This window comes from Alligator mississippiensis, chromosome 2, assembly GCF_030867095.1.
Source record: "Alligator mississippiensis isolate rAllMis1 chromosome 2, rAllMis1, whole genome shotgun sequence".
Taxonomy (NCBI): Eukaryota; Metazoa; Chordata; order Crocodylia; family Alligatoridae; genus Alligator; species Alligator mississippiensis.
The window spans coordinates 261,019,789-261,034,166 of NC_081825.1; the positions used below are offsets into that span (position 1 = coordinate 261,019,789).

General features: G+C 48.0%; 1 protein-coding gene across 1 annotated transcript; it reads left to right on the forward strand.

The window, feature by feature from the left end:
* Window position 1: 1 nt before the first annotated feature.
* Window positions 2-14,006, forward strand: FCF1 (FCF1 rRNA-processing protein). Its single transcript, XM_014611316.3, has 8 exons — window positions 2-83; window positions 171-238; window positions 1,404-1,475; window positions 2,796-2,944; window positions 4,194-4,266; window positions 11,253-11,340; window positions 12,452-12,546; window positions 13,769-14,006. Exons 1-8 carry the CDS (start codon window positions 81-83, stop codon window positions 13,815-13,817), a joined length of 597 nt encoding a protein of 198 aa, XP_014466802.1. The 5' UTR covers window positions 2-80; the 3' UTR covers window positions 13,818-14,006.
* Window positions 14,007-14,378: the final 372 nt, after the last annotated feature.

A 14,378-nucleotide genomic window follows, 5' to 3' on the forward strand; every position in this document is an offset into this window, starting at 1 on the left:
GGCAGGGCGGAGGCGCAGGAAGGCAGTACCGGAAGAGGAAGGAACGCGGCGGTTCCCGACGAACTGGCGGTGAGGACACGATGGTGAGTGCGGGCGGGTGAGCGCGCGCGGGGGGACCTGAACCCGGCCCCTCACCCTCACCCTCTCGCTCATGGCCTGTCCCTCCGCAGGGCAAGCAGAAGAAGGCGAGGAAATACGCCACCATGAAACGTATGATCAGCCTTCGTGACCAGCGCCTGTGAGTGTCCGCGCGGGCTGTAGCGCCTGAGACATCCTGGGCGGCCCGCGGGAAGCCGCGCGCGCCTTCTCCCGCCTCTCGAAAGGCTTCCCGGGCCCGGGGTCTGTGGGCTGCTCCCCCCTGCCCCGGGCTGCAAAGGGCACGGGTCGGCGCCGCTTGTCCCGCGGCCAAGCCACGGCCCTGCAGGCGCCGCACAGCGCGGGCCAGCCCTGCCTGCGGCGCTGGTCCCACGTGAAAGGCTGGTGAAGGAGCGGGTTAGCGCTTTGCCTCGGAACAGTCCTGGCCACTTAGAGCCCTTGTTGTGATGCACAGCAAATCTGATGCTGCTCTTGCACCCAGGGGTCTCTGGGGCCTTCATCTTATTCAGAGGTGAACAATAGAAGCCAAAGCAAGTTCCTCTGAACTAGGCACTGGGGTACTGGGACACTAGCAAATGTTACCAAGAGCAGCTCCATTCAACACAGATGTGCTCACTCACTACCCCTGGGGCCCTCACAGCCTATCCTCAGGGTTTGAGGCAAGTTCCAGGCTTCCACCCCTCTACCTTTGTGCGGAGGAGTTTTATACAGCTCAGGTTCTGATTGTTGTGTTCCCACCCATTCCTCTGAGATAAGGAGCCCTTGGCCAATTCAGTAGGGATCAGGGAAACTGAATTGCAGTCTGTGGCCATTGTTCTTTCCTAGGGTTGCCATATTAGCATGGGTTGTGATCATCACTAGCCTCTCTATCTCAGGTGTCTCTCACAACCCACTTCTCTCATACTAATGTTTGGGATTTAGACTGAACTTCTGGGATGAGAGTATCTGGGAGAGAGCATGTAGTGACATACCCAGCCCAGCAAAAAGGAGTGAGGGGTGTTCAGGACTCCCCAACCCTACTCCAGGCTGGAATAAGCTCATGTCTTATTAGGGTCAGACATCTGTTTTCCAGTTTGATCCATTTTGCTGTCAAGGAGACTTCCTGAGATCCAGTATTCATTCCTTTCAATAAAAATCCATTCCAGTCTCCCAGCTCCTTCTCCCTAGCATCTCCCTCAGCTGCTGCTTCCCCAATATTCTTTACACTGTGAAGACTTTTCTTATTCTCTTCACTGTTCTTGGTCTGCTTCCGGGTTGAAATGCATTCAGAAGTATTTTCTGGACATATTTTGTGTGTTTGTATTTAGGAAAGAAAAAGATCAAGCAAAACCCAAGGTGAAAAAGAAGGATGATCCCAGTGCAATCAAGGAGAGAGAGGTGTAAGTACCCCCAGAAATTCTATATGCTGCCTTACATGCAAGGGAGCAAGGGAGTCAAATAAGGATTCCATGCTCCAGTACAGGTGGGGGTTGAGTGGGTGGGCAGAAGCTCTGCAGAAAAGGATCTGGGGGTTACAGTGGACAATAAATTGAATATGAACCAACTGTGTACCCTTGTTGGAAAGAAAGCTAATGGCATACTGAGCAGCGTTGGTAAGTGTGTTGCCAGCAAATCAAGGGAGATTATTCTTCCCCTCTATTCAGCTCTTGTGAGGCCACATCTGGAATACTGTGTCCAGTTTTGGGCCCCCACTAGAGCTGTCCTTAGGGGTGTGCAGGGCCCAGGGCATCTCAGCCTGTGTGGGGCCCTGGGATGGACAAGGTGGGTGGCAAGCTGCCAGAGCTGGGGGGGAAGGGGGGGAGGTTGGTGAGCGGTGGCAAAATCAGCGGTACATGGCAGCCATGGTGGGGCCTGTATGCCCTGATTCACGCTCCTCACCTAGGGATGGACCTGCCCCCCACTACAGAAAGGATGTGGACAAATTGGAGAGAGTCCAGTAGACAGCAATGAAAATAGTGTGGGGGCTGGGGAACATGACTTCTAAGGAGAGGCTGAGGAAACTGGGCTTATTTTGTATAGAGGAGAGAAGACAGAGAGAGGATTTAATAGCAATCTTCAAATACCTGAAGGGTAGTTCCAAAGCTGTTCTCAGTGATGGCAGATGACAGAATAAGGAGCAGTGGTCTCAAATTGCAGCAAGGGAAGTTTAAGTTAGATATTAGGAAAAACTTTCTCACTAGGAGGGCAGTAAAGCACTGCAACAGGTTACCCAAAGAGGTTGTGGAATCTCTGTCCTTGGAGTTTTATAAGACCTAGCTAGACAAAGCCTTTGCTGGGATGATCTAGTGGGGGGGTGGTCCTGGTTTTAGCAGGGGGTTGAACTAGACAACCTCCTGAGGTCCCTTCCAACCTTAATTTTCTGTGATTTTTATGAAAGTATCCCTGGCCTTTCCATGGAGAAAAGTCCAACACAGGTGGCTTCAGAAAGATCTTTCCTGTAGGCCACAGAAGAGGAGTGGGAGGACTCTGGAAATTTGTTGAACCTGGTCTAAACTTCCTAATGTGCATAATGGGAAAAATGCTATTATTAAGAGAGGGAACAGACTCCTGGAGGGGGTAGAGGAGACTGTCCAGTCATTCTCACCATCCTTCCCAGCCACAGTCTCAAAACTACCTGGCTGTGCATATTTCTTGGCATATCTGTTCATAAGTAGAATCAGTTGGGAGTAACTGATCTGGTTTCTCTCTTTTCCTGACAGGCCACAATACCCCTCTTGTTTATTCTTCCAGTATAACACACAGTTAGGTCCTCCTTATCACATCCTGGTTGATACCAACTTCATCAATTTCTCCATTAAAGCCAAGCTGGACCTGGTGCAGTCAATGATGGACTGTCTGTATGCCAAATGTGAGTGTCTGTTTGCAACTTCTCCTGGAAGAAATAATATTGTCGTGTGCTCAAGGCTGTTCTTACAATGAGGGGCCATGGAATGCAGCACGGCCACTTTTTAGGCTTCATAGCGCTAGCGTAAAGCAAGGATTGTCAACTGGGGGTACGTGTACCCCCGGGGGTACTTGGGAAGGCCCTAGGGGGTATGCATGAGTGGGTGGGCAGGGATGGAGTGCTGCCACCACCACCCCATGCCACTGTCTCCCAGGAGCAGGGCTGGATGTTGTGGGGGAGGGCAAGGGCAGTGGCGCCCCCCTTCAGGCCACACATGCCACCCACCACCCTGTACTGCTGCTGCTCTGCATCTGGCCGGTGGGGGTACGCTTATTAAAAAAGGTTGAAAACCCCTGGTATAAGGTAACAAAATGCCATTAAAAGAACCTATCCTGCCAGCAGAGTACAGGGCTCAAGGGAACTTGAGTGTTGATCAGTGAGTCTGGGATCCATATTCACTCCCAGCTTCCCTGCAGGTTAAAAATAATCATTCAAGGTTGTTATCTCATAATGACAAAAGATCAGATCAAAAACAAAAATTTTAAATTCAAAATATATCCAGAAGATCAGAAAGGTTTAGTGAGAGCTGCACAAATTACTGTTTAGCTTGTTTGTATTTCGTTACTTCCCAATTTTCATGATTTTTTTTTTTTTTTTTTTTTATATGTTGGATTCCACTGTAAGCAAGTCAGAATAATGGTCTGCTTAATAGGTAGGGACCTACTGAATTCACAGTGGAAGTGGGGTGTGTAGCGGCTCCTTTAATCTTTCAGGGTCCCCCACTGTTGATCAGGAGAGGGGCCCCACCATTTGTGGCTCGCTCCTAATTGGCAGGAAGGTGAAAACCACAGTTTTAAATATGGTACCATTTTTGCCTCCCACTGCTGATTGGCCAAGCTCTTTTGTTTCCTGCTGACTGGCGGGGAGGCAAAAACAGCACCATATTTAAAATCATGGTTTTCGCTTCCCTGCCTATCGAGAGCAAGTAAGGAGTGAAGAGTAGCTGTTGGGGGGGGGCCTAGGGGACCTGCAAGATTAAAGGAGCTGCCGCGCACCCCACTTCTGTTGCAAATTCAGTAGGTCCCTATTAATAACTAGTACGAACTATCTCGCATTCTCTAGAACCCATCATCACTTTATTTATATACTGTAAGGACCTAGTACACTGTTGTTGCAAACACAGATAATTAACATTCATATTCTGTTCATTCAGGTATCCCTTGTATCACAGACTGTGTAATGGCTGAAATTGAGAAGCTGGGACAGAAGTACCGTGTTGCACTAAGGTGGGTACAGGATGCCAGACTGGTTAGTAGGCTGTGCGAAACAGCACCGTTTCGTTTCAACTTCCATTTTGCCATTTCAAAGGAGGACAGTGTTTTGTTTCATCATTTCATTTCATTTTGTTTCGAAGCATTGTTCCGTTTCATTTTGTCGAAACTGTTTGGCTGTTTCAACACATTTTGACGTTTTGCCCGTAGGCTATAATGGGGAATCGTGAAAATGCCTAAAACTTTGTCATTGCTTGCCTCATTTGGATGAAAATTTCAGGGATAGTAGCCCCTTCTGAGGGCATGAAGCCTGCCAAGTTTCAAGGAGATAGGTTTAGAGGTTTCTAGGAAACTGCACCTCAAACTGTTCAAAGCAAAACTCGTGACACTTGCCGGCAGTGGCAGCCTCCTCTCATCCCGCGTGCAGATCTGGGGGCTGCACCCCTGGGAGGGCTGCGGGGCTGTACCAGACAACTCCTGGGGGTGCAGGTCCTTGGATCTGCGCACCAGATGACAGGAGGCTGCCGCTGCCGCCTGGAACTGAAGCTGGGCTCAGCCCGCACCCAGCACCAGGGAAGATTGCTGCTGCTGGCCCCAGGCAACAGCAGTAGCCTCCTGTTATCCAGTGCGCAGATTGGTACAGCCCTGCAGCCCTCCTGAGGGTGCAGGCCTCCAGATCTGTGTGCTGGATAACAGGAGGCTGCCTCTGCTGCCTGGGACTGGCACTGAAGCCAAGTAAGCCCAGCTTTGAAACTCAAAATGTTTTGAAGCTGTTTTGAAGCTTCTTGTTTCATTTCAATTTTGCTGTTTTGAGTTTGAAACACATCAAAACACTTTGTAACAAAACACCTGGAAAAATTTTGCACAGCCCTACTGGTTAGGTCTGTATCAGGACTGTCCAGCTGGTACCCCATGAGGGGGTATCGTGTGGCTTGTGGGCTCTTGCCTAGCTGCCGCTTGCTCTTGCAGCTGCAGTAGCCGTAGTCTCCAGGCTCCCCCTCCCTCCTTCAGGTTCTGATTCCTATCCCTGCTCCTGGGACTGGGGTGGCACAGCAGGAGAGGGTCAAGCTGCCCATGCTGTCCATGAGTAGAAGGAGCCAGGCTGTCCATGCTGCAGGTAGATTGCTTGTATAATATGCACAGCTGGGGGTGCGGGTGCTGTGTGTGTGTGGCAGTGGCGCTGGAGCTGGGCTGCCTGTGCTGCAGGGCAGACTGCCAATGGGAGGTCCAGGGTGGGGTAGGATGCTGGGCTGCATGTGCGGGGTGGGGAGGGCAGACTGAAGGGAATGGATCTGTGGCCCACGTTGCATGTGGGCTCCAGGTGCCTGAAAGTTGAACAGCCCTTGTCTGCTATGGGGGCTGCTGCTGCTTTAGCTGTCATGGTAGCATTTAAGCAACTGGATCCCCTGATGTGGATGCGGATATTCTGTTAAAAGGAGTTCTCCTGCTTCTAAATGCTACACAAGGCACCAAATGGTAAAAAACTCTGCTGAGAGACCTGCTGCCACTCCAGGGGTTTTGCTGACAGAGCTCCATTGGCCAGCAGGTGTGATCTTTCCACCTCCATAGCTGATGTAGCTCTGCCTGTGAGTGTAGTAATACAGGCCTCTAGTCTCTGTTCTTCAGTCCTTTTCCTTTCCATTTAGCTACTCCACACACCTCACTGACTTGTTTAAACAGTGTTAAATATAAAACACTACAGTACACAAAGGCATCCATTCAACATGCATTTTAACTATGCATTGGGGAAATAGAAGATTCTTGTCTCTAAAGCAGAGGTTAGATTCGGCTGGGGTGGAATGCTCTGTCAGAGCTTGTCTTCTGAACCTGTCAGTTCCTGCACAATTTAAGTAAGCTTGTATTTAAAAAAAAAAAAAAAAAAAAAAAAAAAAAAAAAAAAAAAATGCATGATGCAGATCCAAGCCAAAACTCAGTAGCATCATAGCAAGAATTAGTTTGGAAGGACACATTGTGAGAGAGATTCACAAAGGCTAGGGACAAAAATTATACGCAAACCAGTATAAGCAGTCAGAAACGGGTTCAATTTGTAAAACAACAGAAGTTCAGTGCACATAACCTGCTTTCAAAATGACTGTGCATATAAACTGCTTTTAAAAGTTAGAACATGCCAACTGTAAGTTTTTGAGTTTATCTTAAACTGAAACTAGTTTAAGATAAAGCAGGATGGATATAGTATCAGATTTAACTGATTTAAGGTAAATCAGTTTATTGAACTTCTATCCCAGATCCCCTCCAGATTCAAATTAACTCATAGTTGCCCAGCATCCCAGGATGCTTTCCACCTCTCCCACAAACCACCCCCTCTTTGTAGGGTGGGCAGGCTAGCCCAAGCTGCTCTGCTCCAGCCAAGCAAGGGGGCATGCTCTAGCACAGTGGTCGCCAACCAGTCGATTGTGATAGAATAATCAATTGTGGAGCTACTCGGTCAATCCTGGGCTGGGCACACACATGTGCCCTTCCCTCTCCTCTCCTTCCCCCCCCCTGCCCATCAGGTCAGTCTGTTGGGGAGAGAAGGGGCAGGGGCCAGATCAAGGCCTCCATGGTGAGGGACAGATGGAGTGTGGCACAGCCAAGAGCAGGGGAAGTTGAGTGGGACCCTAGTCTGGGCAGGTGCTGGGAGGATTGGAGACCAGGGGGCTTGTCTGGGGGCGGGGAGGGGTTCCACTGCTGGGTGCACCCTGGCGGAGGCCCTGGGAACATGTGCCCCTTGTCTCTGTGCAGGGTGGTGGCAGCTACCGCTGCCCGCTGTGCCTCGAGCCCCACTGCAGCTGGCCTGGGAGTGTCACCATGTACATCCTGCCGCTGGGTTGAGCCACATGCCCTACCTGCCTGGTGGCAGGATGCATGTAGCATAGGGCCCCAGTTTGGCCAGATCTAGAACTATCAGCTTGTCCAGGAGTGCATGGGGAGGTCTTCCACTGCTGGGTGCATTCTTGTGTGGAGGGGCCTGTGCTCCACCCCACCTGTGCTTGTGGGCACAGGCTCCCAGGGCCTCTGCCAGGGTGCGCCCAGCAGCGGGAGCCCCCAACGCACCCCTGGCCGAGCGGATAGTCCCAGACCCAGATGGGCCAGGGCCTGATGCTACCCGTGTCCCACCGCCAGGTGGGTGCAGCTCAGCCCAGCTATGCGACTCACGTGGGGTCAGACCGCAGCCCATCCAGGTCTCAAAAGAGCTGCTCGTTCAAGGGGTGTGGGGGTGGGGGTTCTCCACCACTGGGCACACCCCAGCGGAGGCTCCAGGGGCAGAGGTAGCTGCTGCTGTGGGCTGCTTTTTGTGCCTCGAGCACAGGTGGGGGGAGCACGGGCCCCCAGGGCCACTGCCAGGGTGTACCCAGTGGTGGGAGCACCCCCAACGTGCCTCTGGGTGAGCAGATAATCCCAGTCCGTTTTGTCCCAAAGAAGGAGCCTTTCCTGATGCCATGTGTCTCGCCGCTCGACAGGCAGGGGGCGAGGCTCAGCCCATTGGTAGGATGCACATGGCATCAGGCCGCTTCCAGGCCAGCTGCAGCAGGGGTTGAGGTGCAGTGACAGCTGGCTCCACCCCATGCACATATGGGGCTGGCATAGTATGTATTATAGTGGGTAGCTTATGTAATGAATACAGTAACAACAAAGCACTTAGATTCATAGATTGTAAGGCTGTAAGGAACCTCAGAAGATCATTGGGTCCAGCCCCCTGCACCAAGTAGGAAAGATAACTGGGGGTCAGGTGACTCTCTAGTATCCTCTTGAAGATTTCCAGGGTAGTCTGGAGGGAACTTATTCCAGTCTGGACACCCTGACTTGTGACAAAGTTTTTCCTAATATTGAGCCTGAATCGATCTTCCAGGACCTTGTGGCCATTACTCCTGGTTTTCCCCTCGAGCGCCCTGGTGAACAGTTGTTCACTGAGCCCTTGATGTACTCCCCTAGTGTAGCAGTAAGCTGCTACCAGGTCCCCCCTCAGCCTTCTTTTCGAACTGAAGAGTCCAAGATCCCTCAGCCTTTCCTTGTATAGCTTGCAATGTAAGACTGATCCATACAGGTGGCGCTTCTTTGGCCTCTCTCAAACTTGTCCACGTCCTCATTAAAGTGTGGTGCCCAGAACTGGACGCAGTACTCCAGCTGCGGTCTCACCAGTGCTGAGTAGAACAGAAGAATCGCTTCTTTGGTTTTGCTGGAGGTGAATCAATTGATGCATGCCAGAATGCTATTTGCCTTACTGGCTACAGCATTGCACTGCCGGCTTATATTCGTACTGTGGTCTATTTTTACCCCAAAGTCCTTTTCACTCATAGTGCTAGTCAGTTTGGTGCCGCCAAGCCTCTAGTTGTGTTGGTGGCTGCTTGTCCTGAGGTGGAGCACTTTACATTTCTCAATGTTGAACTTAATCAGATTCCGATCTGCCCAACTTGCTAGCCTGTCTAGGTCTGCCTGTATCTGTAGCCTATCTTCAAGTGTGACCATGCTTCCCCATAACTTGGTGTTGTCTGTGAACTTGGCCAGTGAGCTCTTCATACACCCCCCCCCCCTTCTAAATCATTAATAAAGATGTTGAAAAGTACTGGACCAAGCACTGACCACTGCAGGACATCGTTGTCCACTTCTTATCAGGATGACGCAGATCCATTCACTATGACTCTCTGGGTTCTATCTTGCAGCCAGTTTCTTACCCACCTGATTGTCTCAGAGTTAAGCCCACAATCCTCTAATTTTCTCGCGAGGACATCATGGGATACTAGATCAAAAGCCTTTTGGAAGTCAAGGTATACAATGTCAACCTGCTCTCTCATGTCCAGGTGGCAAGTTACCTGGTCACAGAAGGAGATGAGGTTGGTAAGGCGAGACCTGCCTGCAACAAAGCCATGCTGGCTGCCATTCAGAACCTTACCTGTCTGTCATCCCCCCCACGTGCCTGGGTGAGCCGCCTGGCCTCCAATCCTCCCACTCACCCTTGCCCCTGCCCCCCTCCCTCCCTCACTGCAGGGGCCGGACCTGCTGGGCAGGGTTGGGGGTGCTGGCATCCAGTACATCCTGGGTTGGACTTGAATTAAAAAATGATCTGGTACTTAAAAAGGTTGGAAACCACTGCTCTAGCACCTCCCAGCTTCTGGCCTGGGCCATTGAAGACATGTGGCTGCATTTCCAGAATCAAAAGTGAATATCTATCCACTTGCTAAGAGTCAGCAGTCTGGATATGGCAAGTTGTCTATTATACTGGAGAATTCTACTGGTCAAGACCATACAGAAGTTGGAGACAACGATAAAACCTTTACCAATGTGGCAAACCATACCTTAAGATTTAATTCTTTGATCCAGTTGGTGATGTTTGTAGCAAGACTTCTGCAGCTGGCACTTAGATCGAGCCAGAGGAAAATAGGACAGAAGCAGGTAGGCTATTGGAGGGAGGGGGAGTGGGTATTAAGGAATCTCACACGAGAGAGAGCTTGTTTTTTAAAGTCCTGCAAGGTCCTCAGTAGCAGTTCCATAGGTTGCATTGTGTTCTCCCACTATGAGCTCTGAAACCTTTGTGGGTCCTTTTAATATTGGGGTCCTCACAGACTCGAACAAAGTCTGTCCGGCCCTGAGCTTGCACCAGTTAAAACGTGCCAACTGTAACTTTCTGTGTTTTATCATTATTACAATAAATACTTTAATGTATTTTTTTTCTTGCATATTCTAGTCTATTTTCTTAAAATTTATCTTCAGCCTTTTGAACATTTATTGCATTTGCTTGCAAGATCACTGAAAAATGTCTACAAGTAGTATGTTCCTAGAGCATTCTGCCTTAGCACAGCTATGGGGAAAAAAGGAGCCTCTCCATGCCCATAGAGCACCGAATTTTCATATTGTTCCAGGTCTTGTAACTACCTTGCGTTCTTCTTGCCATATGAAAGGCACCTGCCAGCACAAAGTTTCGTTTTTAGGGCATGTTTTGGAAAAAAAGAAATGGCATAAGTGAACCCTGTTAAAAGCAATCTCCTGATCTTGTTACGTGCCACATATTTGTTTTCCTGCTTTCAGTTCTAACAACATTTCCAAGATCAAAAGTCCCTCTAGTCTGAGAATAAGCAGAGGAAAAGCCTGTGTACAAAGGGGGGGGAGGGTTGTCTCTTTCCAAAAAGATTGGCCCAAGATTTCAGGAGCTTCTCACATAAGCTTCATCTCAGTCTCGTCAGACTCTTAAAAATGTGAAACTATTCTAGAGCCAGGGTAGTGGCCTGCAACACCATGATCTGTAAGGCATCATTCCAAATTAGGGAACTAGTTCATCTCTGGAACATTAATCGCAAGTGATGTTTTTCACTTTCTATATTGACCTGTTGTATGGTACAGAGCTCTAAGTACTTTATCTCAAAGTTCTAGAAGAAGATATGGATTTTGCACCAAAGCACATGTTTCTTACGTTCTTTTCTGTTTGACTAAAGCCTGGCACTGTGGGGCCCTGATCCTCACTGAGACTCCTGTGTGGTACTGTAATAAAGCAGCATTTGGCAACCATTGGTTGGAGTGATCCAGTTCAGGTCAGAGGTGGGCAGGTGCTAGGACCCAATTGCTGTTGCTACTGGCAGCAGCAGCTTGGCCCCCAGCAACAAAGGAAGAAGGTCGGCAGTTTCCAATTCTCCCCAAAGTGGCAAGGGGAAAGTGCCTGGAGCTGCTGCTTGTTCCCCCCACCAAATGCTGTCAAAGCCCCATGTCCACAGGCCTGATGAAATGACTCCATGGGCCAGATCCAGCCTGTAAGCCACAGGTTGCCAACCCCTGTAATAAAACGTAACAAGCAGGTGGAATATGTTAGCCCAGTTTGTTCCCTGATTCATCCTGTTCGTTTCAGATTGGCTGAAGTGGTGGGTTCACCTGCTGTTCTGGGTCATGGTCTTGAGGTTTGGCCGCTGCCCAGAAAGAGGTGGATTCATCATCCTTGCCTTGTTGTCTGAAAATGTTGCTCTGATCAGGTTGCCTGGATGCTGTCCCTAATGCTGCCTTTTATTATTCCCCAGGATAGCCAAGGACCCACGATTTGAGCGCCTGCCTTGCATGCACAAAGGAACCTATGCAGATGACTGCTTGGTGCAGAGGGTCACTCAGGTACCTCCCATTCCTAGGGGTCATTTTTTGCTTTTCTGGCATGAAAGCTTACTAAGAGTTGCTGAAATCCTGTGGGCATGAATGAGCTATAAAATTGAACGCAAAGAAATGGCACTATCTGGTCAGGGTCACTGTAGTTGCAATACTAATGTTAATTTATTTGGAGGAAGCTATAACATCCCCATAATGCACCTTGTTGTGCAGTACTATTCCAAGAAATAGGTAAAGTGGATAGTTGTTTCCTGAGTCCTCCAGTCATTGATAAGGCTGGGTAACCTTTGTACGTCACCTAGATGAGACAACGAGCAGAAGACTGCAGTTAATGTAGTGATACTTTGATTAAAAACAGCTTCACGCCTCCTGCTTGATAGGGCAGATCAGCTGTTAGACTGTAACTGTTTCCTCTGCATGACCCTTTAGTAGGCTTGGCAGGATTTGATTTTTATTGGTAAACTTTGATAAACATCAAGTTTACCTCACACTTGCTAACCAGACATATTTCCATAGTGAATAATCAGAATTTATAGAAAGGGGACTTAAGAAAAATGATGGCTGATGGAGTGTGTGACAACAGGGGGAGCAGTCCTGTAGAACCATGCTGACTAGTTTGGACTGTAACTCCTAGAAACCTCAGCAGACTGGGAACAAAGGAAGAGAGAGTAGCAAAGCAGATGAGGGAGCTACCAGTGAGCACAGCCAGAACCGATGGCAGCGCTACCACTCAGCTGGCAGCAGTCCTACAGTAGTTACGTTTGTCACAGCAGGTGGTTAAACTGAACAGTCCTGAAAATTTAAATAGATAAAAATCTAAATAAGTGTTTTAAAATAAACATTAATATTATCCCTCAAAATTATTTAAAGATAAATCAAATTTGAATTCTGCCAAGCCTACCCTTCAGCAAACAAATTAGTTAAACTGCTCTGATTTTAACGCTGAATGAAACAGGGTCTGCTATGTTTGTATTGCTACAGAATCACCAATTTGAAGTTATATCTGTTTCTACCTGGTCTCTCATGTTATAAGTGAATAAAGGCATTTGCTTGACCTTTTCCTTGTTGGACAAATAACTGGTGGCTACTCTGATTTACTTCTTTTTTTTTTGTTTTGCAGCACAAGTGTTACATTGTGGCCACCGTAGACCGAGATCTCAAGCGGAGAATCCGAAAGATCCCAGGAGTCCCTATTATGTACATTTCCAATCATAGGTGAGACACCTTTTTAACAGGCAACCATGCTAACTGACAGAGTTGCTCTGTTAGCAGTTTGCTTCCATGCACATTTGGTCTATCTTATATTGTTTTTTCTAGTGTGTGTTATTGTATAGTCCCTAATAGCAGGTGTGGTTGCATAAGGGCATATCTGCCTTTGTGAAGAAAGGGCTGTTGGCTATTATAACAGCAGCACCAAAAAGAATAAGTTTGTAAAGTCATTTTTATTACAAACCACTTGGTTGTAAATTTTTTCAAATCTGTGTGGTACCATTTGAGTCTACTTGTTCAACTGGAAATGGCTTTAAACATTATGGGAGCTGTAACCTGATGTAACATAATTTGAAATTGGAAAAACTCAGCAGTTGAAGCCTTTCTAGCTTGTTATGATGGCTTTTTAATCTAGGCTCTGAAATGGCCTTTGCAAGCTACCTTCAATATACGAGGTATATATACCACCTTCAGCATGAAATACAGCTTTTGGGGTTGTATCTTTCATTACAACTATGTGAAACTTTTTATAGGTAAGTAAAATGGGGAGAAATCAAGGCATAGGCAGAGAAGGGAAGATACTTTAGGTGGGATGAGAGGGAGCAGTAGAGGAGAGAAGGTGTTTGTGCTTACCATAGTTGAGGGTGAGAGTCAGGAGATGGGAAATCTGGTTAAGATGAGGGAGGAGAATAATGTAACTGCACCCATGAGTCTGGTTGAGGTAAATCAATGGAGCCCCAACTGCCCGCTAATTGATATGTAGCTTTGATTACTTCTTACACTAAATATTCCTTGTCCTCATCCTTTAGAGCCTTTGAATCCAAATTGAACAGCTAATAAAACAGCTTTCTGAAGTTCTCTGCTTGCCATATGTTCTGTCATTGAGCTGAAAGCATTAATGTTATTTCTTTAGTAAGAGCTTGGTAGGAAAAATATTTCCTTATCTGGGGATGACTAATTCTCTGAGGTGTCCACGTCCAGTAAATGGTAATACTGGATCACTGGTGGTGATCTCCCCATATCTCCTTGCTGCTATCGGGCTTCAAGCTCAAATCCCAAATGATAGTAAAGTCAGAATGCCACCTGGTGGCTTGCTGCCAGGTACATCTGTTTTGGCTGCTTACTGCAATCATTACTTACAAAGAGGAATGTGATAGGGCAGTTACCTTGGAGGCTGCTTTCTGTGCAAGCCATTCCACACTCACAAGTTCTCTTTCGTCACTTCCAGGTATAATATTGAAAGGATGCCAGATGATTACGGAGCCCCTCGACTCTAATTCTTGCAGCAGAAGTTCCCAAAACTCCCTGCTGCCAGGACTCTGAACAAACCAGAGGGTCCCTTTGTTTCTACCCCCCTCCCCCTTTCTCCTTAATGCTGGGAGCACTGCAAGGATTGAAGATGACAACAGACTGCTTCTTAGGTTTTGTCTTCAGAACTTTGTTTTCTAATAAAAAGCTGTTCTGGATCCATCTGCCTTGTATTCACTTTTGCTCAGACTGCTACTGGTAACTTACTGCAATAGGTCATGTGAGCCTTAGGGAGAGGACCTGAGGACCATGAGTATGAGTGCCTATACATTCCTTTCACCTCCCTCTGCAGTAGAGGTGCTTAGAAAAATTTTCTTCTAATGCCTTGCACAAAGGGTCAGGGGACACCCAGCGAGAGGCTAGAGTGAGTCCATACAAGTTCTCAGAAACTGGAGTTTTGGATCAATCTGAACCAGTAATCTGCTGAGGGAGAAATATTCCTCTGACATTTCAAGCTTAGTTCTGCCCTGTGGTCAGAATTCTGTATATGCTGAAGAACAAGGGAAATACTAAGGCCTTGATAGCTGATA

Excerpts from the sequence above, each read along its gene's own strand:
- FCF1 (XM_014611316.3), top strand. Across the intron at positions 1,476-2,795 it reads GCAATCAAGGAGAGAGAGGT|GCCACAATACCCCTCTTGTT; the intron begins GTAAGTACCCCC and ends TTTTCCTGACAG. Across the intron at positions 2,945-4,193 it reads GGACTGTCTGTATGCCAAAT|GTATCCCTTGTATCACAGAC; the intron begins GTGAGTGTCTGT and ends CTGTTCATTCAG.